The sequence below is a fragment of the Odontomachus brunneus genome, unplaced genomic scaffold (genome assembly GCF_010583005.1).
Source record: "Odontomachus brunneus isolate Ranch 3 - 2012 unplaced genomic scaffold, Obru_v1 Obru_scaffold_364, whole genome shotgun sequence".
NCBI lineage: Eukaryota > Metazoa > Arthropoda > Insecta > Hymenoptera > Formicidae > Odontomachus > Odontomachus brunneus.
In genome coordinates, this window is record NW_022639814.1 from 14,828 (window position 1) to 41,710 (window position 26,883).

At 36.6% G+C, this 26,883-nt stretch overlaps 1 protein-coding gene across 1 annotated transcript in view; it reads right to left on the reverse strand.

Annotated features, from left to right (window-relative positions):
• LOC116853580 (tyrosine 3-monooxygenase) overlaps positions 1–26,883 on the reverse strand; it is a 41,725-nt gene that overhangs the window by 4,788 nt on the left and 10,054 nt on the right. Inside the window, 11 exon segments of the mRNA XM_032834705.1 lie at positions 5,259–5,372; positions 8,610–8,742; positions 12,858–13,047; positions 13,513–13,667; positions 13,840–14,080; positions 18,846–19,006; positions 19,277–19,640; positions 21,538–22,357; positions 23,648–23,707; positions 24,540–24,665; positions 24,912–25,023. Coding sequence (XP_032690596.1) covers positions 5,259–5,372; positions 8,610–8,742; positions 12,858–13,047; positions 13,513–13,667; positions 13,840–14,080; positions 18,846–19,006; positions 19,277–19,640; positions 21,538–22,357; positions 23,648–23,707; positions 24,540–24,665; positions 24,912–25,023 — 2,476 coding nt within the window.

Sequence of the window (26,883 nt, forward strand, 5' to 3'; positions counted from 1 at the left end):
TATATATATATATATATATATATATATATATATATATATATATATATATATATATAACATGGTTTATATAATTAATAAAACTAATGATTTTCTACTGTATTTGGCTTGTAATATCTCTTTTAAAAATTAAAAATGCATTAATTTGTATCATATCTTGTGTTTATTAAAGAAAAATTGTGTACAAGGAAAAAAATAGTTCATTCTTATGAATTTTTATAATTAAATGTATCCATGCAGGAATATATATGTAATATAATATATTGTTCATAGTAATTACGTTGTTGAGTACATATATATACAATAAATGCAATAAATATTATTTTTTTATCTTTCTTATTACTGGTTTATTTATGCATCAATTGATCCAACAAAGATGCACAGGTGATAAAAAGAAGTGTATAAGTGTTTATAATGTATAAAGTATAATAATATAAAATATAAAATAAAGTGTAAATGTAAAATACATAAAACGTATAAATAGGAAGAGAGGCAGAGAGAGAGAGAGAGAGAGAGAGAGAGAGAGAGAGAGAGAGTAGAGTAGTTTTATTAACATCCTAGGATAGAGACCTCTTCAGCTTACAGATATAATATAAATAAGAATTTTGGCAGAGAGAGAGAGAGAGAGAAAATAAAGTATATAAGTATCTAAATATAGTATATTTGTATATGAATATATACTTCGAATATTACTATACTACTATACTACTATACTACCGCATTGTATTTTCCAAACAAAATGATTAATAATCGTGAAATTTGTATCCAATGTATATTAGTCTTTAATATCATAATACCTTTTTATAAAAATCTTAATTTTATTTGAAAAGAAATTTAAGATTTCCCGCTAACCTTAAGGAACACACATACGAAAAATGTCAACTATGATTTCAAATATCTTAAAAATGATAAAAATTATTGAATTTTTTGTTATACATTATTAATTTAATTTATTTTTTTTCGTGCATATATTACAAGTTTACTTGGTCAAACGCTTGAACCTCCTTAGATCTTAGGTATCTGTTGCAAAAAATGTGAATGACGGAGAAATTTTTGAGTTTATTCTGTGTAATTCTACGCATAAAAATACATAAGAAACACATTAGAAATTCCATGTGACAAATTACTTCTCTGTGTAATTAATCTTTGCAATTGACAACTATATTATTAAATTTTAAATTTTATAAATATTACTATTTCACGTATCGTACGTAGCAAATGAACGAATTTCAGACCTGAAAAACTGAAACTAAACGAGACTTTTGCTTTTCACTCGGTGTTTAATCCCTTCGTCCACTGTAACACCGGAAAACAATATGTCTATCCTATTAACCCGATAGTCTCGCGCGCGTCAATGATGGAGAGAGATTGATTTCGCGCTGATGCGCGGTCACGCAGTCGATACGATACCGTGCCTGGACATATTGCGATTCGATCAAGAGAAACGAGAGCTACAACCTAGTGACCCGCTTCGAGGTGTACCACACTATTTTTACCACGAACTCGAACCTGCTGCGGCGCCACAAAACCTTGCACGAGCAGTGCGTGTTAACGCCGTCGCGGCTTATTTCACCCCGAAACGCATTCTTAGCCACGCTTTTTCCGAGTGCGAGTCACAGATGTTTCGATCGATGCAGATGATATAAACGAAATTTGCAAAATCTTTCTTACATCGCAAAATCAATATTTCGTGAAAGTTTGCACTGCAATTGAGATTTGTTTGTAATAAATTCGGTTCATGACGACTCGACAAAAAAGAAAAAAAAGTAGAGACAGCAGAACTTTCGAGTCTTTCTGTGTTACAGTTTCAATGCGTCACCATAAATTTACCAACACGATTTTATAAAAATCGACATACGAATCTCTCTCTCTCTCTCTCTCTTTCTCTCCCTCTCTCTCTCTCTCTCTCTCTCTCTCTCTTCGTGTTCACAAATGAAATAAAAGTATAAAAATTCCACGGATGTAAAGACGTCAGAGCATACTGTATCTGTGTATGTTTGTGTATATCTGAAATATATATTGTCTATAATATAAGTCGGTTTTGATCGACAGTGGAGCGTGCATGTTTCGAAGCCAGAAAATTTATTAGCGATCGGTTTATTTGCGTTGGAATTTGTGGAGCGGGATTATTCAGATACCACTACGCCTCTCCTTGATTTAATCTCAATGTCAAAAGAGTTTGCGCGCAGTTCGAGTTTTCTCTTGCATTTTCCGTGAAAAACGTAGTTACACAGAGGAAATATTATGGTAAAAATTACATTTAAAAAATTACAACAAAATTTTATTAATCCTTGGATCAGTTTTTATTTGTATCATTATCATCAGTATATAGTCTATTGTATATATACAATAGTCTGCTGTATTCTCTCATTGCAATGAAATTCTGCATTATTAACGTAAAAAATTTGCCTCCCGTTTGCGTTTTGCTCATTTTCATTTCTAATTTTGATTGCTATTTCTATCACAAGTCTTAAAAACAAAAAAAATTGTAAACAAATTTTTTTTATTTTTATGCAATATTTGGTCCTTTCATGCAATATAATAGTTTTATTACAACTGATAATAATACATTAATATTACACAATAATTGTTCGAATGTTTACGCAAACTGGATGCATTTCTATCAGAGATTCCCGACAATCTTAAAAAAGCATAATGAAGCACGATTGAAGGACTCCTAAAATGTCTAGAAACAATCTCTTTGGGGAGTCTTTTGAACATTTTCGATTGGACAGGATTCACTTAATGTAAAATTTGCTATTTCTATTTCTGTGTCTTGAGTCTAATGGACGGAGAAGATAAACAGCTTTAATGCGCTTTGACGACGTCTCTGAGACGTTCGTATTATCTGCAACCGGCAAGAAAAATATTTTTCCGGCATGAGATTACGAGTACGAAGAACTATTGCGGAAGGCAATAGGTGACTCAATGACGATCCAAGACGCATTTTCAGGTAAAACTTTATAAATAGCAGCCACGCGCTTCGCGGCCAGTAGAAGAGGCGTGCAAGCTTCGCCGGGGACGCAGCAATTATTTACTCACCTATTCCTTTACACTTGCCATTACCGAAAATACACGCGGTTGGCTACACTCAGGGTTCCCGTCGCGTATCTCATATATGCATCTCCATCGAGGATGGACCTTCAACAGCCGCTCGCGCACTTGCACTTGAATTTAGAGCGCGTTGACATTTAGCGCACGAAATACTTTTTTCCTCGAAATGTGCACGCATCTCCCGCTTTTCCATCCCCCGACCGCTCTTCTCTTCCGCGAAACGCTTGTGTGGGCGCCGAGTACGGTACTTCGCACGTAGTACGACCGAGCAGCGTGTGAAACGAATTTGTTCTTAATTGCACGCCAAGGTCTCACGATCTGCGCCAGATTCGTAAACGTCCGAGATCAGAGCTTTTACAGTTATCGCGACCGCCCGGTATTTTCCGCCACCCACTGTTAGGTTTGCATTAGCGCAACTGAAATGAAACGTAGCGGTGCGCACATCAAGATGCCTGAAGCTTGTTGTTAAAAGTGTAATGCTTATATCTTAAAAATAATGAAAAAAATTTTGAAAAAACTATACATTAATCTATATTGCATCTAAAAATTATCACAAACAATGAACATTGATTCACAGTGTAGATCAACAATTAGTTCACTTTGAAGTGTACATCTCGCGAACATGTTAATGTTATTAATGTTTCTAATGTCAATAATATTTTATTAATATGTTAAGTCACAGATAAGCTGTGATAGCGACGCCTGCCGTGCTGTTCTTGCAGAAACAAACTGAACAAGAAAGTCCTGTACCATTTTGCAAATAGCCACGTAGATTTTCTTGAATTATTAATTAAAGAAAATTGTACGGATATTCGCGCACGATAAAAGCACAAATTTTTTTTCTTATTAACTAAAAATCTACGTAGTTGTTTACAAAATGATAAAGGATTTTTTTATTCAGTTTGACCTAATCTACAAGCACACGATGACAGGCATCGCTCTATTATGACTCATCTCGCGCGTAATCATCCGCTAAACCTTCTTTAATTAATTACTCAAAATTTTACGTAGTTATTTGCAAAATGGTAGTGAAATTTTGTGTTCAGTTTGACTTGATTTATACATGTACACGAAGTATATATATATATCTTATTCTCTTTAGTTTTTTATGAGAAAAACGTGGTAATATTTTTCTGTATCAACCTTAATTTTTCAATCAAAGCGCGCCAAAGTTAGAAAAAACGTTCCTTTATAATCTATATTGAACAATTGCTCAAACGAAAGAATAGAACAGAATAGAAAGAAGAGAATAGAATGCAAATAAAAATCACTCTGATCATGTCGATAGTATTCATTGTTAATGTCAGACATTCTACACAGAGAGAACGGATTTATTGAATCAAACGTTTCTTTAGAATAGTCCAAACAAATTATTTAGTTGACACAACAAAAATATTTCTTTGGAACTAAACTACAAATAAATATTTTTGTTGCGTCAAACAAAATTTTGTTCGACCAATCAAAAAATTCGTTTGGACTATTCCAAAGAAGTGTTTATTTGATTCAACCAAATTCTCTTTGTGTATATACATATATAGCATACGTTTTTATCTACGAAGTGTATATTAGAATATTTCTAATTTTCATTTACTTTTTGCAGGGACTGTATAGGCAATATACTTTTCAAATATTTTGGCTGGTACGCCGAAAAAATTCTGTCGAATCAACAGAATTGATCAACAGCACGTCGTGATCGGAATAAATCTTCTTGATTCAATAGCAATGTTATTAAAGCTAATATTTGAGTTATGAAGACTACGTTCCAAAATTTATTGCTAGTACTGAATATATGTAACTGAGTATATGTAACGTGAACTATAGGCTTTCAATACTGGCAGTGAATATCGGAATGCAGCCTAAAACAATGTATGATATGTTTGTTTTAATTACTTGAGTATTAGTTTCAATATCATTACTATTTAATCAAGAAGATTTATTTCAACTGTGGCGCTAATTCTCGATTCAACGGTATTTTGTTCGGTATGTAATCAAACCATTTTTCTATCCGTGCGAGAAACGGTATCTTTTCTTTTTATCTTTTCTCTGTGATATCTATTTTATGAAAGCAAATATTTGTTTTGTTATGAAACGTGCAAGTTTAAGTGTACACTTTTATCTCATAATTTTATCAAAGTAAATTTATATAATACTGGAAAAGTCAAACTTTTACTGCAAAAGTCTGGTTCCATCGAAATGCATTCACTTACCGCTTTTGCCGACTCCCGGAGCTCCTATCACAGCCACTTTGACTTCGCACAGCGAACTCTTCTTCCTTCTGATGCCTCTAATTGCATTTGACGTCATACTATGAACATTTACCACTGCAAGAAAAAAAGATTAGACAATACGGCGTTAAAATAAAATTGTTTGACTGTTTGAGAAAATTTCCAAATGCATATTTAATCTCAGTCCACCGTATCGGAAAAATGTTCTCAAAATTGACATATATTGTTATAAATGATTACGAATACTTTTTAATCATGTATCATGTATTTCTAAATATATCGAGTATCACGATCAACACAACTTATAATGAATAGTTTAATCATTTGTGTACGAAAACAAAGTACTGTTTAATCAATAGAACTGATTAACAGCGTGCCGTGGTTGCAATAGATATTCTTGATTTAGATAATAACAATATTATTTAAATTAATATATTCAAATTATTAGAGCCATATATAATATATTCGTTTTAATAACTTAAACATTAGTTTCAGTAACATTACTATTGAATCAAAAAGTTATTTCACACGAAAAAAAATATCATTCTACTGTTAAGAAAAGCGATTGTTTACTTTTCTTCTTTTAGATAATAATTATCTTCCAAAAAGAATATCTTCTCAATAGATTCTTAATAGTCTTGAAATATATTCATCACAAACTTGAGAAAAGTTCACTATAACACACTGAAGGAAGAATTTCTCTTTGCAAAAGCATCATGAAACTTTATCTAAGAGAAATTCATTTCGACTATGTGTGGTAATCGAACCGAATTTTTGCTTTAATTTAATATTCTTGATTAAATTACTAATCTCATTGAGATTCAAAGTAAATTTTAAATAAATTTGATGCTTATAATGAACTAATGACATATTTGCGGGTACATAAACTTATAAAATGCTTAAAACAAGTAACATTTATTTGAGTGTCATATATATTCTTCTGTGTACAACTACGGCGAATCGTTGACTAATTTTATTGATTCAACAGTACTTTCGTCCAATTTGTTTGCAAATATTCAGTAAATATGATTGTCATTATTATCGCTACAAATTTAGAAAAAAATTACATACCTGTATTAAAAAAATATAAACAAACCGGTGAGATAATTCATGGGTTCTCGATTTAATGTTAATTTTCATCGTGGAACTAGCAACCCATTAGTATCTTGTATAATTGAACCGCTTGTTCCATTTCCTGTGTCTCTCTCCCCCCCTCTCTCTCTCTCTCTCTCTCTTTCTCTTTCTGTCTCTCATTCGGTGCAATAAGAAAAAAGAAAAGTGAAGATTTTCAAAGCACTTTTAAAGCGGCATCCGCCGCATGCTTCTCGTCCGGGCGTGTGTTTGAATAAGTCGCGCTACACTTCGGAAGAGGAAAGGAGCGGCGCGCCCGTCTAGAAACGCAGAAAGCGAGAAGAAGAGACAACGAGTAGCGGATAGGAAGAGACGGCAACACGTGACGGGTACATTAATAGAACAGTTTGCACACACATGTCCCGTGGAATCTCGGGAATTTCTTCTACTGCCTAACAATGTGCAGGGGTTACGGATACGACGGGATGCGATAGAGCGCGGTTTGTTACGAGATCTCCGTGTAATCGCTCGCGCGACTAAACTCGATGAAGCTCCCGATCGATCTCGTTGAATGCGCTCCGGGACATGTTAACGATACGCTGTTAATTCACTGTACGTTGATAATTAGTAAATCCTCGTCGGCTACGGGAGAGAGGAGGTATACACTACCGGGCGCGGATGCCTACCAGGTTAATCGCCAAAGCGCTAAAGTCTGCGCCGATGTACTTAACGACACACTTTCGCAAATGAATGCGCGTTAACGGGTCTCGGGGCATTTCACCGCATAACAAAGTAGCCGTGATCGTACGGTGCAGGTATATAAATATAAGCGCCGCTATATAATGACGCAGAGATATGCAAATGAGCGCACGCCTAATGTCAGCGGACGGTATTTAAATAAGTAAACGGGGCCTCTCTCTTGCGACGGGGGGAGGTACTTTCTCACCGATCGTTGCGCGAAAAGTTGCCCTCCCTTCATTTGGTTTACCTTGCGATTACCGTGGCATCGCTTAATCTCTAAGAAGTAATCGTGTCATGTGAAAAGTATCAGTTAAAAAGTGCATGGGAATTATTACAATATGAGCGCGTAGAGTACTAGGGATCTTATTTTGTGCTTCTTTAGAAAGACTTTCAATAATCTTCACGTGAAGGTATGCTCTCGAGATGTCGCCGATGTACTGTGACATCATTGATAAAAAATAATAATGCAACGTGAAGCAACTGATTTCAACAGAACGCATAACATCTGGAAACATACGCGCTCTCTTCCTATCATTTACTATTTCCAGCACAATATAAACAGCAATATAAACAGCACAAATATTTAAAATACAGTTTAGAGGCAGCCTAAAGATCCCTAAAACAAGTAGGATATCTTTTAGATTTATCTAAGATATCTTTTAAACAGATGTTATACAGATTATTGTATGGTAAAAAATAAAACATTCAATTATTGACAACTCCTTCGGGCCAATCTTTCACAACACCAGTTTGAACTTAAATTTAAGTTACTATTGAAAAATTGGCCTTTAATTCTTGACACTCTCTCTAGAAAAATCTGATTTTTCTTGCGATGAGTATTGCAATTAAGCTATTTGCACTTTGTGTTTCTAAAAAACATTTTTACTACTAAAATCATGAACAAATTCCGCTAATCGTAAAGAAAACCATGTTTTCCTGCAGTATCAATGACTAAAAGGAATGTCAGTAATTTTACTCTATTACTTGTAGGACTAGTATTAAGTAGTAAGGACTAGTAAGCATGGTATTGACATCTCGTTATTGACATCCTAGAAAAATCTGACCTTTTTTGTAAATCATCAGTATTACAGTTAAATTTCTTGTATTCTGTAATTCTAAAAGAGATCTTTACAGCTAAATAATTGTTAACAAATGCCGCTGATCATAAGGAAAACCAGGTTTTTCTAAAGTATCAATGTCAATGATTGTGTGATTCATCCTTCTAGTTGTATAAGATAAACATCTTCTAGTTGTATAAGATAAACACCTAATTATTGACTCCGCCTTAATCATTGGCACTCTAATGACCTGATATTTCTTAAGGCTAACATTGCAGTTAGTTTTTTGTACTCTACGATTCCAAAAAAGATCTTTACAACTAAAACTGTAAACATCCGCAGATGATTGCAAGAGAAATCAGGTTCTTCTAGAGTATTCAATAACTAAGAAGTATGACAATAATTGAATGTTTTACCTTACAATTAGTATGCGTAAAATACTCCAGCTAAAATGTGTACTTACCGATTAGCTAAGATGCCCTTTACTTCTGTCGCCCGATTGCCCGTTATTTTCTCACCGTCGCCCTTTGCAGGATCTTCTGTCGGATCGTATCTCGATCGAATTGCTGGCGGGGTGTCGACGGGAATGCATAACTCTAATGCGAGCGCGACACGAAGCGACTCATGCAATTAGCCATTGGCAATTAATAATTTCGCGGCTTGAGGATCAAAGGACGAACGTGACTTGCCCGCGGTAACTGTGCATAGCACACCTGTTTGCTGGTCGACCCGATCGAATCATAGAGATCATCCAAGAAAGAGGTCCGAATCACAAGTGAACGCGCGCGTCGTCACGTGGACGGCGAGAGTCTCGTTTGAATTCGCAGCATGAACCGCCGCGGCTCTTGGTCCCGGCGCGACTGTCTCGTCCCATTCTCTTCTGGCAGGTCGCGAGGTTCCTTTATTGCTCTTAAGCCGCGTACACGCGCTACCCGCTTCCGGTACAGATGTGCGCGCACGCGAAGGTCGAGATACGAAACGGCCGATGTCCCTCCGAGTTACGAAGCGGCGCGACGCGCCGTCTTAGCGTTGGGATAAAATTGGAGCGGACGTCCGCGCCGCGCCTCGTCGCGACGTCGAGGAGCCGAATAGCAATCAATGTTTACTAGAAAATCTCTCTCAAATTCTCGATTAATGACAACTATAAAAAGTTGAAGCTACTAGAAAACCGGTAAATTGATATCCGCGTAACTTTCCATGAAAACGTGTTAATCCTTTCTTCTGAAGGATTGAGAAACAATGAGCAATAGGTCATATAGGAGGCTATATTGAAAGAAAAATATTTAAAAAATAAATAAAAAATGTTTATTCGATGAGCACTAATACCATATTTACTTAAATCTAAATTCTTTTATTTGAATGCAATAAATAATTGCTCTCATAAAAAGCTAAAGAGTCTTAGGAAAACATATATTTCCTTATTTGAAAATTATTTTATATTAATTATATTAATTATTTTATATTACAAATAAATATGTTACTAGTACTTACATCGAGTAAATATTTTTTTATTTCTTAGATATTTTTGCTCTCAGAGCAAACACATAGACCAGATAACACAAAAAAATATATATATATATTTTTTTTTTATGACTATTCTTATGAAATATGAATATTCTCTTAAACTCAAGAATATTCTCAGACAGCACAACTTACTAAAAGATGTCTCAAAGGCCTCTAAAAGACACCTTCAAGTCTAGATCTAGTCCTGAAGATTGCTTCGTCTTAGAAGTCTTTAAAGATTCTATCTTTGGACACCATATTCTTCGTCTCATGTCTGTAAGACTGTCGACACGAAAAGTGAATAACAGTTTTTTGACACTTATTTTACGGTCATCGGAAGAACGGAGGAAGCATTGAAGACAAAGAGTACATACGAATTTCACTTCGGTCGCATGTTAAGTAACGCAAACAGGACGCGTCGGTAAGAGTCGGACCGTAACTGCACACGGAAAATACTGTTTTGCAATTGTCGATGGTCTAACAACACGACATGTTATAATTACATTCGTTACTGCAAGCGAGGTAAGGAACTCTCTCGGTTTGAAACGGTACGAACATTTTCTACATTTATCGACAGCTCCGATATTTGCAGCGGTAGATACAATCCAGTCACTTAAAAGAGTTACATGGACTCGGGAATTTCTTCCTTTCCGACCTCTTCGACTTATTCGCGCAGTCGTCTCGACGCTTCTGGGCAACCGCCGAAGAACCAGTTTGCGATTCTCAACAGGACAGGTTTCACTCGATCTGAGTAACGAGTTCATTAAATGGATTTGGAGTTTCCCTGAAGTTAATTTGCATCCATTCACTACGATAATTGTTATAATTTATTATAATGTCACGTCAATAAACATATTTTTAATATACATTCAAACGTTGCAATTAAATACGTTATTTGCTGGAACATTTCAGAAAATTACGTGTATCTCAACCGGAATTTTATAATTAAAATCTATAGATTATAGTTGATTATAATTGATTAATTACAATAATTATCGCAAGAAGATGTTGAGAATCCATTCAAATTATTATCAAACTTCTTTTGAAGCCTCTCATGAATGTTTAACTTGTCGTAGGTACTTTCAACACTTAAAATGAAGTATGCACGTAGAAATATATCATTTTACTGTTAAAAAAAAGGATTACACAATTTACTTTTCTTCTTTTAAGTAATAGTTATTTTCAACAAAAATAATTTTTTGACAATAGTCTTAAAATGTACTTAGCACAAATTTGAGAAAAATTCATTATCATATATACAAAAGAAAAATTTATTTTGTTTGCAAGAATATTAAAAACTTTATTGAAAAAAGTTAGTTCTCTCGACTCTATATAGAAAGTAAACCGAACTTTTGTCTCAATATTTTTGATTAAAATATTAAATCTTAGGATTTAAAATGTACACACAGAAAAATTTTATTTTACTGTTAAGAAAAACAATTACTCAGTTTACTTTTCTTCTTTTAAGTAATAGTATTACTAATTATTGTTTTTTGTAATTTTTGTTTTAAATAATGGTATCTTCAACAAAAAATATTTTCTAGAAAATTATCTTAAAATATACACATCACAAATTTTAGAAAAGCCCATATATTTAAAAGAATTTATCTTTACAAAAAAATTCTAAAATTTTATCTTTCAAAAAACGATTGATTTACTTTCAAAGAAACAACTGATTCGACTATATGTAGTAAGTGAGCTGAATTTTTGTTTCAATTTAATAGTCCTGATTGAAATGTTAAACTTATTAGAATTTATGTTGAATAAATTTGATGCTTACAATGAACTTATGATTTATTTATGGATATATAAACTTACGAAATATTTGAAACAAGTAATCTTTTCAAGATGTATTTTTCTGTGTGTAGTATACTTAAAGTGTAGTATATTTTCTATCAGATCCTATTAGGTTTCATCATAACATACTTGTTACAATCGATACATCCTCATAACAATCGTCGGTTATACTCTTTATATCATCAAAAAGTCGACGATTCTCCATCTGCAATCTATCACGTAACTCGTGTTTTGTTATTCTCCCTACGCAGTAATTTTCTGTAATTTTCAGTAATAAATTATCATAATTAGTAACTTATTCGCACATGTAAAATATCAATTACCGTAACGAGAATCCGCCATCGTATCGCCGGGAACTATTATCGATAAACGATCGTTGACGTGAGTGCAATCTTGACGATGTTGCTCGGTGCTTCCACACACCAGTTTTTGCTTCACGTCATTTTTACCATCGATCGCGGAAACTGCGTTTATATCTGTTTTCATGTGCAAAGAAGATTCTCTCATCTACGATAAAAATTTGTATTAGCAATAATTCAGAAAAAATAAAACGTTGCAATTAAATACGCCATTTGTTGGAACATTTCAGAAAATTGCGTATATCTTGATCGGAATTTTATAATTAATTTTATAACTGAATTAATATAAAATAATATCACGCGCATATATGTGTTACTATACAGAGTGTCCGGTAATTCACGAAAAAGCTGAGATGTACAAATAGATTAGATCAAATAGAACCAAAGTTCCTCTACCATTTTGCAAACAACCACGTAAAATTTTGAATTATTAATCAAGAAAGATTCGTGAATGATCATGCGCCATACGGTAAATGAATTGTGATGACGAAATCTACCGCTGTATGATTTTATATTAAGTCAAATTGAACAAAAAAGTTTTCTACCATTTTTTAAATGACTATGTAGATTTTTAGATTAAAGAAGATTGGTACATTAATGTGTACAACTGTACACCAATCTTCTTTAATTAATAATTAAACATGTACGTAGTCATATGGAAAATGGTAGAGGACTTTTTTGTTTTGTTTGATCTAATATACAAGCATACAGCAGCAGAAGTCGCCATCACAACTCATTTACCATATGGCGCGTGATTCACGAATCTTCTTTGATTAATAGCTCAAAATTTGATATGGTTGTTCGCAAAATGGTAAAAGAATTTTTTGTTCTATTTAATCTAATCTGAATCGTGAATTACCGGACATCCTGTCTATTCTAAAATTATCTCTCTCCGTTACTACAGTCGTTACAACGTCAAAAACGTCAGAAACAACGATTATTTCTCCGCTGATCGATGACTTGTTGCATCCGAAATCATAAATATATTTGATGACGGTTCACAACGCAGCCTTAATAGTAATTAATATTCATATATCCATTTATATTCGTACAATATTTTTTGCAGTATAATCTTCATGATCTCTGGTAAGTTTTTCTTGTCGCAGATTAGTATCATCTTTCATGTTATCCGCTTTCACGTTGCACGCCATTATTCTCGTTTTCGAGGAGGCATCCTGCAGAATTGATGAATTGTCATTCTTACGTTCCTCGTCGATCATCGTCACTTGCAGCGGCCTCTTCCTGCAAATGTCAATACCGTTTCGTTTCTTCGTAAAACTTGTACAAATTATATAAATCGGTAATAAAGTCGCTAAATTGCGCCTTTAACCCAATACTCATCTACGTCTCTTTGACGTATGCAACTCATTAAAGCCAATCCTTCTTTCCTCTTTTCTGTTGTTTTAATAATGTGAAAAATTAGAAATATGAGTGTTATTGCTGTCTTCCCCGTATTTTCCATGATATACATCAAATTGACGTGATGAAGAATAGAATTTTAATTCTTAAACATATTTAATCTAAGGTTAAGGCATTATTTAGATGTCAAATTGAGTTGTCAACGATCAGGCATGCTACATGATGGCGTCTGTCTCCTAATCGAAAATGTGTAATATTAAGTGATGAATGTGTTGAAATACTCGATCCTGTCAAACCTGGTAATATAACATGTTTACTAAGTCTTGGAATTCGTCGAGCCGTACGTACAAGGTTAGCTGCATCAATGCACAGGATCTCAACGATACGTCCTTGATGTCTGCATTTTGATGATGACGATGATGGTGATGATGGCGGTTGTGATTGTTGTATCGTTGGTATTTCTCTTCAACGTTGAGTTTTGCATGGGACTGCTTCTTCTTCCACTTTCTACAAAAATTTTGTATTTATCAGAGCTCGAAAACATCAATTCTCGGTGCCCGCGCTAATGTAGCTACATTCTTTCGATGCAGATACATGTTGTCCTTCTACGAGTTATTAGCGGATTATGTAAACATGGAACAAAAGTGATCAGATATTTGTGTGTAAAAGTATAACTGACCTCTTCATCATATTATCGCTGTCATCTATATCATCTATTTTATTGACGTGCTCTTGTTCACGATGACGCTTGGTATCGTTTACATGTATTTTTTTATATAGTTCTTGAATCGACTGTGTCTCAAGCTGATCATCTTGCTGACTAGTCTTCGCTTTTTTATCCTCATACGCATTTTCGGTCATGCTGAGAACGAATTTCAATCCATTTGCGACGAGATCTATCAAAGAGCAACACGCTCTACGAACAACTAAAGAAACATTTCCCCATTTATAATTAATTATAATATTAATTATAATATAATTAATTATAATTATAATATAATTAAATATAGTTAATTATAAGGGATAATATAAGATAACTATAACATTACATAAATTTGTGTAATTTGCAATGTATTTGTGCAACTTATTCATCTATTATAAATACCGAATCGTAGTAAATTGATCATTTCAATCGAGAATATTAAATTAAAACAAAAATTCAATTTGTTTACTACATAAATTCAAATCAGCTTTTTCGATAAAGTTTTTGTGGTATTTTTGTAAAGAATTCTTTTTTTGAATAAATGATATTGAACTTTTCTAAAATTTGTTATGAGTATACTTTAAGACCGCTATTAAGAAAATTCTTTGTTGAAATTTACAATTACTTAAAAAAACGAAAGTAAACTGAGTAATCGCTTTTCTCAAGCGGTTCCGTTCTTAAATATTGATTAAACGTTAATTTGCATTATATCTTTATCTAAAGACAGATTAAATCCAGTTTAAGATTTAATTGACGTTGGAGAAGTCAACGGATATCAACAGTAGATTGTTACTTTTCTGTGTGTAGAAAACACGTTAGTATTTTCGTCACGTATTTTGTCATATATTTTCTTTGAGTCAAGATTCTGAGAGTATTTCGTAACATAAATACACATATATCCTATTATACAACATTTCAAATACAAATACCGAATGGGCGCTTGACAGTGTGTCACGAGCATTCTCGCTATTAGAAAATATACTCAAGATTTCGTAAGCAGCCAAATTACATTCAGAAAGTAATATAAAATTATGGATGGTAATAAAAGAGAGTAAATAACTCTCTCTTTTTCTCTTTCCTTCTTTCTCCTTTCACCCGATGTTTTTTTCACGTTTTCGCTACTCACGTGAACGTGACTTGGGCACGTAATACAGAACGACGCCACACAGTATTAACGCGATAAACGAGAGGCGCTTCAGGTAGGCGATCCATTCGAGTACACAGAACGTCTTGTCCAAATAACCTGACGAGCGAAGAGGGAAGTCATTTTGGCGACGAGAAGACACCACTTTCTCTTACCGTATTCGTTCCGTAATTTAAAAGACGCGTATTGTATAACGAGCGCGATGATGAGGACTACAGATTTCATGGTCAACGGAAGGTGCAATGAGTATCTAGGTATTATTTCTCATCCTTCGATCATTAATCACGGTATGCCGGAAAAGCAGAAAAAGCAAGAGAATTGTGTGACACACGCGTGCCGAAGAAACGTTTCAGATAACAAGAAAAGAGGCAATTTCACATCATTCCTCGCGCGTCTCCGATTACGTCCAGCTAATTGCGTATAAGACCCGTGTTAATAGTTGTCACCTGAAATTGCCTCATGTGAGATACTCAGATTTTTATTTAGAGTTAGATCCAAGTTTCTCTCAGTTGAATTATGATAACATTTATATATATATATATATATATATATATATATATATATATATATATATATATATATATATTGCATTTAAGTAAAATAACGAAAAGTTAACATGTTAACTTAATCAATGTGTAGACGTTTTAAATTAATTATAATTAAATATGTATTATAAAAAAGAAGTAAGATCAATATAATAAACCAAGTACGTATATGCAAGTACTTATTATACAAATAATTATGTGATAAGTATCAATAATATTAATAATTAAAATTAATATTAATAATTAATATTAATAATTGATATTAATAAATTAATATTAATAATTGATATTAATATTAATAATTGAAATATCCAAGTATCAAATTGAGAAAAACTTAACATCGAGGATCAAAAATTCGGCGTGTCCCAATTAATACATCATTCTTCAATATAAATGTTTATAATGCTATTAATAATTTTATGTACATTATTAAAAAAATATATATATATATATTCACTATAGGCAAATCTATATTATTGTTTCATGAATTCAAGACTGTATGTCGCCGTATATAGAAATAACTTTTCTGTAGGAATATATTTATAAGTTTATTTATGAATTTATTAATTGGGGCACGCCGAGTTTTTGATCCTCGATGTTAAGTTTTTCTCAATTTGATACTTGGATATTGCAGCGTTCAATTATTAATATTATTGATACTTATCAGGTAATTATTTGTGTAATAAGTACTTACATATATGTATTTGGTTTATTATATTGATCTTACTCCTTTTTTTATTATAATTAATTTAAAACATCTACGCTTTGATTGATAGATAAACTCATTCGCTTGTGTGCGTGCGAATCTGAATCTGAAAAATCTGAGAATCTGTGCGAAAATAAAAGGACTTTTTAGCGGGCGAGATTTCCAGATTCGTGTTGCCTGCATCAATCTTAATCAAACTTGGTGCAAATTACGCGCGCACTAAACATCATATAAGGAAACTTTCATCAGATTTTCGATTATAGTTTCCATGCTTCAAATATTTGATTCAGAAGACCAATCGACCTAGAAATTCCAGATTAGCTTATACGGTCGCGTTGTTTCTTCGATACGTAATCGGCATCACGCCGCGATCGCAGCGCTTAATATTGTGCTTGTTTCAAGTACTTAATAAGTTCATATATCTGCAGTTTTGTCATAAGAGAGAACATTCAATTTATTCAAAATTCGTACTGAATCCTAATAAGTTTAGTATTTCAATCAAAAATATGAAAATAAAATAAAACAAAATATCGGTTTGCTTACTACATAGAATTGAACCAACTTTTCTTCGATAAAGTTTTACAATATATTTGTAAAAAGAATAAATTTTTTGTAGTACATAATAACGAGCTCTTCTCAAATTTGTGATAAATATATTTTAAGACTATTATATGAAAAAAATACTCTTTGCTAAAGATAAAAATTACTTAAAAGAAGAAAAATAAACTGATTAATCACTTTCCTTAGCAGTAGAGTGATATTTTTCTGTGTATAGTCGCGATTCAACGGAAGAATTCTCATGCAACTCTAAATACACATCTGAGTATCACACTTGTGAGACGAGTTAACAACTGTCACATGTTAATTACGCCGATCTGATAATTGCGCCGGTAATTATGCGACGCGCGTCTATACAGGATTCTGGTTATTCGATCGACGCATTCGCGGCATAAAGTAACCGTGTAAGATTTATATCTTAATTTTTTATTATGCTCTGAGTACTTTACAATATAATACAAAGGAAACGTGTCATGTGTATCGACCGCTTTTACTACTACCTAAGTGGGGTGGGTTGCGCGCACGTACGAGAAGATGTTTCCGTACGAGTCTCGATAGCGATAGAGGGATAACGTTGCGTGCGCGAAGCGTAGGATTCGCACTACTCGCTAAACAGTGCCTCTCTAAAGCAACATCGTAACTCCCGGGAACTGTTCGGGAACTATATAGATTTCCAAAGAACTCGCGAGCAGAAGAGAGATACGGCGCCTAGAATGCGGACTACCTACGTAAGAACACAACTTAAAGATATCCTTTACGGAATACTGTTTACTTCTATACACGTAAATTCTAAATTAAGAGCGACGAGCCGACGTAAACAGCCCGTTACAATCGTCTGCCTTTATCGGCTGGTCCGAGAGACTGCCTGACTCCGTACAGCCACGATATGTCGATTCACTTGTGACGAGAGAGAAATACTGCACGTTCACGAACAACGAGCTCTATCGATCAGTGAACAACGAGAAGTCGGTCCCGCGAATTCTACGAAGAGTTCAGTGACTACGATCACTCTTGACGATAATTATCTCGCGATACAGCTTGGCCAAACGTGAACTGTACTACGAAACATCGGGGCAGATGCCAGTGTCTGCTGGATTAAGCGAATTTATGCATAACATGCTAATTATAATAATACAATATCATGTAGAATAGAACAAAGTGATAATAATATAATTAATAATAATAATAATAGTAACGTGAAAATCGTACGCGTGCATGTGTAGTCATTAGCGAGAACAAAAGAAAGAAAGAAAACAATGTCGTATACGTCATCTTGTTTATACAAAGATAACTATTCACGATCATGTCTTTAGCACCCATTTAACACCTTGCGCGAATGTGCTCCCGAAAATAAATATCGGACTTTTACAGATTACTTCATCAGCCAATATTTCGTTACATAACTGAAACAAACAATTATCTTGTTTATATGAAGATAAATGTTCGCGATTACATCTTTAGCGTCCATTCAACACCTCGTGAAAACGTATTCAAGAACAAACATCGGGCTATCATCAATTACTTCATTCACGCGTGTCCAATTATACATCCAAAACGAACGATTATCCGAGCAAGTCCCAAAAGTGTCACTGATACGATACACGTACACGCGTACGACATGAATGAACGACTTTGTACACAGAGTGAGGGACGAGTTGATGTGCGCGATGAAGATGACGATGAGATGACATGCTCCACCGAGCCCAGAAGCCGAGACTCTTCGATACAGTTGAACACTCGAAAGAAATGTCTCTCGCGACCGTCTGAATTGTCTCGAAGTCATTGATGAAGACGACAAGCTTTTCGAAATGCGCCATTAATACTCTACCGCAATTTTCAAGAGAAACATACTTCGTAATTATCGACTACCATCTGGCAAACTCTCCAAAGTTATTGTCATCGAACAGCTCGAGGAAGATTGTTTAATCTAAATCGATCAACAGCACGATCGACTTCGGGGATCGGTGGCTCGCGGGAGGAATAACCGAATCGGTACAACGAAGACGCGGGAGCTCTCGTTTTTACGCAAAGGATGCCTTGATTTTGGTGATGGCGTTCGTGAGGTGGGTCATCTCGGTGTTAAGCTGGGCCATCAGACCTTCCAGCCTGTCGACGCTGTCGAGAACTTCGACGCGCTGTGTATGCGGATTGAATCTGACCTCGAATGGCCGGCTCATGGTGGCCACCTGCGGGAGAAACAAGAATTATGATTAGACTAATTTATACCAGTTATATTTGTCAATCACTAAATTGGGTTGATGAATAGTTACGAAAAGCTAAAACTGATGCAATCAGAAAAAAAGGTCGAAACAGTAAAAGAATAATTTGCAATTATTCATTGAGAAACGAAGAAATATGAGATAACTGAAGTGATAATTGAAGAGAATTGAAGAAGATTGACATGTAAGATAGAATAATAAAGAGAGAAAAGATAATTGTGGGATTTTTGTTCTTACCCAACGACGGAATTTCTCCTTGGCGTCCTCAAAGCTCTCGGCTACGTAATATATCGGCTGATATTCCTGATCTTGGTACTTCTGGAGAGCGGTGCTTGGCGGATCGAAAGCTCGGTGCTCGCACTTATCGCTCAACGCGTGCAACAGCTCGCCATAGGCCGACAACAAGCCAGCACCATAAGCCTTGACCTCAGGACCCTCCTTGCAGAGGCCGAACTCGACGGTGAACCAGTAAATGGTCGACAGCTTCTCGATTTCCTCGTCCGAGGCACCGAGAGACGCCAGACCAATCTCTTGCGAGAACTGAGCGAAGCTAGGATCGGCCAAAAGCGGCATGTGACCCAAGAGCTCGTGAATGCAATCTCTACAAACAGAAAATGAAACGCGACTGAAGGACAACTCATACGTCGGTCTTAAAATCTAACAATTCGCGCTTAAACTAGAGGCATATAGACAAGCAGTAAGTAAATTCACCCTAACAGTCGATAACTTTTCTTATTAGAAAAATACATATTGCACTCAAGCAAATGTCACTTGTTTTAAATATATTTCATATATAAGTTTACATATATCTGTAAATCTATCATAAATTTATCATAAGTATTAAATTTAAAATCTAATTTAAAATCATTCTGAATCCTAATAAGTTTAGCATTTCAAATTACAATATCAAATTAAAATAAAAATTCGACTTGCTTATTACAAAAAGTTGAACCAAATTTTTTTTATAAAAATTTATAATATTCTTGTAAGGAAAATAAATTCTTCTCTTGAGAGAAAATATATAATAATGAAATTTTCGACATTTTTTTGACGAATATATTAAAACCATTATCAAACAAATATTCTTTGTAGAAGTTAATTGAAACAATTATTTAAAAGAAGGAAAGTAAACGGAGTAACTTTGTTCTTAACAGTGAAATAGTATTTTTCTGAATGTACACGGTGTCCAAAAATAATTCTTACGACTTAAGAAACTAGTATAAAAAATAAATAGAATAAATAAAGATTGTGATTAGTCAATTTCCTTACTGCTCACATTTTTCTGTATGCCACGACCCTAAGTCTGTCGTTTGTGTTGATTCCGAATACAAATATACATAATTTGATTGTCAATTTAACTGGTCGTGACGTTCGACGCTTAATTCGTGTTGGCTGCAAGATTTTAGTCCTATTGAGCAAATCAGAGTGAGCGTATAAATTAACGTGTCGTCGGATAAATGGTGCGAATCGAATTGCAACTCGAGAAACCACTTCATTCTTGCAAGCCGGCGATGCTATCGGCAACAGAAATCGCACGCAGCTCGCTACGCGGAGAAACGAGTTCGTAACTGCGGAACTCAGTTATCAACGTCATCGCGTCGTTAAAAGCCAATTAGAGTTCCATTACGAGCTTAGAGAGGCGCGGTAATTCTATTATCATCGTTCTCTGTGTACCGGGGCGCAGGCTCCCGTCATAACGCAATATCGATTGCCTTGCAGTTTGACACGAAGGGACAGTAGTGATGCGAACCTGAACGGTCCCGACCTTCACAATGCGCGATTTTTAAGATGTGTCGCGCAGTTTTATACATCCCCGATATGATTTCTTCTCTATTTGATTTCGTAATATCGAATCGTCAAAATTTTTGGCCAAAACAATCTATAAAATGGCGGAATTTAATCTTCATTCATCTTTAAATATCAAGATAGACAAGTATTATATATTACAAGTAAGACAAGTACTATTTGCATAAAATTTGGTACAACTTTACTAGTCAATGTATAAAAGTTGAGTCCAAACGGCATTCATCTTTGTCACATAGAAAGATGAAATAGAAATACGAAAACAATGATCAAAGTTTGCTCAAAACAATATGTAAAATATAATATGGAAATCTGAATGTAACCCTTAATAAATTTAAAGCTGCATCAACATAACAAAAAATGTACAATATTGTATGATGTAAATTTAATGACTGACTGCAGCATACTTGTTTCTTATAATTAAAAAAGTTGCAAAGTTATCGATTGTCTTACATCGTGATAATCATGGAAGTCTATCTCAGTAATTTAATGAAATTAGGTTGCTTGTAAAAATGATCACAAACAATTGATTTAAACTTCTATGTTGTCTTCGTTGTTCGCGAATATTAGTTTTGTCAGTCGATCTATCTTGAATTAATAAAGATGAACTATACATCTGGTTGACAAAAAAGGACTTCATTTTCCCAAAACTAAGGATGTTAAATCAAAGGTTGTGATAACTTCAGAGTACTTACGGTTCAGGAGTATGGTATGGGCTGTTGATATGGCGAACATATTGAGTGCTTTGGAATATCCTGAAGGCAAGGCTAGACAAGAAGTCCCGCGCCGTCAAGAGACCGGCGGCCGGTCGGAGAGTGAATCCCGTGTTTTTCTTCAAGAAATTGCTGACCTCCTGCAACTGCGGGATACGATGGGACTCGAAGATCCTCTCCTCCTGTAGCTTCTTGAAGACCCTTTGGTACTCGACGCACGCGTGCTTCGGCACAAGATCGAGCACGGTGTTGAAAACGCGCGACCAGGTCTCGTTCTCTGTCTCGGTGTAGGGGATGCTGGGTATCGGGTCGCCGTACTTGTAAGCGAAGGCGATTTCGGCGATGACCTTGCGTCGGGCGCGATACTCCTTGTCGGCGAAACCCGGGTGGTTCATGTCGAGATCCGGCTCGTACTTGGTCATCAGGTGGTTGCAGTTGTCGAGATCGGAAGCGTGGCGGGGGAACCAGGGGTCTTTGATGCTGACGGAGTTGTCGGCGAGCAAGGTCACGCCGTCCAGAGCCGAGCTCTGTCGCAGATTCCTAATCAGCTGCAACAGGCTCTGCCTGCTCATGTCGACCTTGACGAGCACCTCGAACTGCACGCCCTCCCTCTTGGAGGGCCGTGACTCCACGTGAGTGACCGTGCCCTTGAAATTCTCGATCGTCTTCAAGATCCTGCCCAAGGAGCCGATGCCCTCCCGCAATCGCAACACCAGCGCCGCTTTCTGCACGCTGTGCTCGCTCTCCGGCGACTCAGCTATGGTCTTAGCGAGCACTACCTCCTCTTCGGTTAGTCCGGCATCTGGAAAGAATCGTCTCGTTTCGCAAATATGTTGGAGAATCTTCACAATTTCAGTTATCGTATTCAAATTTTACCCGACGTTTATGAAACAATAGCAAGGAACCTTGCTCATTTTTATATGGATTCTAGGCCCTTCGCGACTAGTAACGAGGGACTTAACAAAGATGAAAGATTATTTTTAGAGGCACAATCCTTTGCGTCGACGCTGTTCAATGATGTGCTTTTTAAGACATTGGGAAAATGTACAGAGAGAAAATATTATAGCTTTCTTTCATATAAATTCTCTTTTCAATTTTATTTTTCTGGTGAAATATTCTAGAGGTGGAGGAACAGACTGTCAGAAAGGTTTGTTTTGCTAAAAACAAAAGTTTTGCTATAACAAATTTCGCTAAAAATATAGCAAATTTTTAATATATTATATATATATTTTAAAATTTTTTATATATATAAGTGATATGACATATTTTAGTTCTCAAAATTTGTCCAAGGTTTTTTACGCCAAGCAGCAATATCATGCTTTACAAGATGCGCGATGTTTGACAAAGCACGAGTGCCCTGTCGATATGCCGGATAAAAAAAGAAAAGGAAAAAGAAACACATGCTGCGCAAATTCGCTCGTGAGAATTTTCGCGGGACGATTCTTCTTGGGCGCGACTTCTCGCGAAAAGCCCTAAGTGGCTTCCGCTGTGGGCAATTTAGAGTCCATTTCCGCGCAGCGCCTTGTGCCGTCACGTCGGAAACGCTGGCGCGTCCGTTCAGCCGCGGGGGCGGCGAAAGAACGGCAAAGTAGCCCTCATTGTCACGGGCGCGGACGTGCCGGCGAGCGGAGGGAGGGTAGGACGTGCGAAAAGGAATAACCGTATTACACGTTTACTGCGGCTACGCGGGGTCGCTCGCAGCCTCTGGAGAAAGGCTCTCCTACGGTAATACGATTCTAAATGCATAAAGCGACTTCGAAGAGCGGCAGTTGGTTGGAAAGAGACGAAAAGAGCTCGTAGACGTAATTCACCCAAGTGTCGGCCAAGCACTCGGCCTGGTCCCGCGTATACTCCGTCGACAATGGCAAGCGTTTCACCCTCCATTTCACCCTCTCTCACCCTGTGCCCTTCCACCGTGAGCCACGCGCTTCGCCTTCGCCGGCAGCTCGCGCTCGGCTATTTCGCGCTCCACTTATATCGCGCGTAAGTGACATTTCGCGAGAAAGAGAGAAAGAGGGAGGGAGAGATCGTAAACGACGCGAATATTGTAGACTACCAATTACGCGAACCGAGGGATAGAAGATACACTTACCGTCATCGTAATCGTCATCCGGTTTCCCGTCGCTGTCCGATGAGGCCTCGGCTTTTGCTTCTGCAAGTCACAAATAAAATTCATGCTCATGCCACGTGCGACATTTACGAGAGAAGCAGAGACGTTCTCATGGACATTAAGTGGTCGACGCCCATTTTGCAAAATGTCATTAAGGGGATGCCATAGTTGGAAACTTTACCGACAAAGTACTGACCTTTTCCGCAAAGTTCACGCCGTATCGTTTGCACACAGAATTGCAAATGCTCTTGCACAATATACATGAATAAAAGGAATTGAAACATTGCTCGATATATGATGTAAACAATAAAAATTTCAAAATTGACATCTCGAGCTATCAGTTGGCGCAAGTATTTGATTGATGCAAAAAAATTCAGCAGCTTGTATACATGCCGAACGCGTGTTTACTCCACTCAAGAAAGTTTCCAAGAACATTATTGTACCTCTGAATTATTGTACTACTGAATTTAGAAGCTTAAAAATGTACGAAAAGTTTGCAAAGATTTCCTTATATGTGTGCGTGATTAGGTTTTCCGCTAAATGTGATAAAATAACATCTATGTAAGATGTATATGTATATAAGAAATGTGAAAGAAAAGGTAGTATGATCGTGTTAATAACAATCACTTCCACGTTGTCGACATTGTTCGTCATCCACTTTGGCATCCCCTCAACATTCCGACAGAATACGACGTGTACGATGTTATCACGTGTCTCGTGAATGCTCTTGGCAAACGCGAGCATTTTTTCTCATTAGGCGGTATTATTCTCACGTTCATAATGGCCATCGACGCGATCACGTCTCGCGGAATGTGTATCACGCTCCAGTTGTCCAAAGATCGCGATAACTTATGCGACATTGAGATGTACAAACCTTGCTTCTTCGCCGCGCAGACCAACGACTCCATCTGTTCATCGTCGCTTGATGAAACGTCGGTGTAATGCTCTCCCTGGCCTTGTTCTTCTTGAGCGCAAGTGATCGTCTGATCGACATTCGTGTCTGTTCGATAACAAAGAAACGTGTCATGCAACGCGCATGTAAAACATTCACGCAGCCATCGTGATCTCTTAGGGTGCAAAATCGTGCGCAACACAAAAATATGTTTCATCTACTTTTCAAGCTCTACACATCTATAACGGATATATCTAACATAATACATATCTAACAAAAATATGTCTGGCACTGGGCAAACTGTATATGACATCGAATAATCATCACCGGGAAAAGTATTCATGCACAGCTCACCATTCGCCCGCTGTCGAGCTTCCTCGAGCACGCTTTGCTTCGTCTGCTTGACGACCAGCGTCTCAAAACGGGCATCGTCCACGAGAGAACGTCGTCGCGCTGGATATCCATTCTGCAAACAAAAATAAGAGTCGCGATTTATAGATAAATATGTGACAGAAATAGAATCGATAAAAGTGTAAAAAGTATAAAGACGACGATCAAATTTGTGATATATGCACAAAAGAAGCTACTGCAAAAATAATTAGATAAATTTTGCACAATCAATTCTAAAATCCTATTGATATTCTCTTTTTTTAATATCTCCTCCTTCTTTTCCTTTCACAAGATGATGGCATTTGTTCTCTTGGTATTTTAAATAGACTTGAAGTAAATCCTACTTAAAAAATCTGACAAGGGTTAAAATACTAAACGACTTTATCGGGACTCATCATTTCTACCAGAAATTTCAATTTTTCACACTGCAGTTAAAAAAATTATCAATTTCTTTCGTTTTATATCGTACTTACTTTTAACACTTAAATATTCATATGAATATACGTCCTTCTCTATATGATTCTATCATTTCTCATAAAAAACACGATTCTGTTGTATAGATTTTTCTTATGTAACTCTGTCAAATTTTTTAAGCAGGGAAGTATTCTCCCCATTTCATTTCGTTTTATTAATCATTAGTCAATTACATCTTGGAGAATCTTCAATCCCCGCAATAATCTCTGTTTCACAACGTTGGTATTAAGACACCCGTCTTGTTACGTTCACGTGTTCCAACAATTTGCGCAAGTCGAGATTCCACTTAGAACTTTAAAGGGCGGATGTCCTCTCGGCTCGCCTCGGCTAGCCGGCTTCCGGTTTCCGTGGCCTGGCCACTTTTGACATGAAACCGAACGAACGGAGATCTAACATTCAAGCCGAACAGAATATAACGAGCATAAGAGGCGCGGAAATGAATTTTCACAGCGTCCGTCCTGCTGTCGTTGAAGGATCGGAAATGAATTAATCTTCCATATAGGACAGACAAGCACAAAGGCACTCAGCTGCCGCCTCTCAACGCCCAGAAAGAGAAAGACGGCACGCAAATCTCATTTTTCTCCTTATTGTTCAATTAATATTTTCCACGCGCACTTCTCTTGCGATTTAATTAGAGAGACTCTCAGCTACTGATACCTCTCATTGAATGAGAGCTGAACTCTTCACTGAGAACGAACGTGATTTCATAGCTGCATTCGCGAATGAAGAAAAAGTGAAGAGACGTCGTGGGAATACGAATGAAGCGCGCGAATGAAAGACAGAGGTGAAGACGATTCTCGCTGTTGGCGGAGGCAAGCATACGCCGCCGCCAATCATTCAAATTCCTGGCTGTCGCATGTCCAGCGCGACAGCCAAGGGGCCCAGTTGCATTTCCCAGCAAAGTCGTCGGTCGATTGGCACGGTTTAGAGAAGACGTTTAGCAATCCCTTTAACAACGCGCGCCGTGAAGTGGGCCAAGTACTTCGCCGTTGGAATGGACGCACGATGACTGCGCCGTGGATATTGCGACACGATGTGATAACGCACTAGGCGCGCGTGGAGCGCGGTGAACGCGTGACAAATCTCGTTTCGACGAGATATCGATAAGGAGCGGAGATTAATTATTGCCGTCGCAAAAAGCTGCGCCGGTCGCCGATCCCGCGCAAATTGCAAGTGTCATGACGAATGTACGCAAATATTTGACGGCCGGCCGGCCGGCTGCGAGACAACGCGCGAGCCGCGCGGGGATAACTCGGCGCAAATAAACGGCGCGAATGTCCAATCGAGCAAACGGCAGGTACCATAGGAATGTTGTTTCCGACCTTGTGGAATCGCACGAGCACACGGCCGAAGATGCAGAAGAAACGACCTTGAGTCAGCAGGCCGAGTAATTACCCACCACACAGCGAAGGAGTCGAAGACGAACAGGATCTCTCTTTCTCTCCCTCCGTCCCCCCCCCCT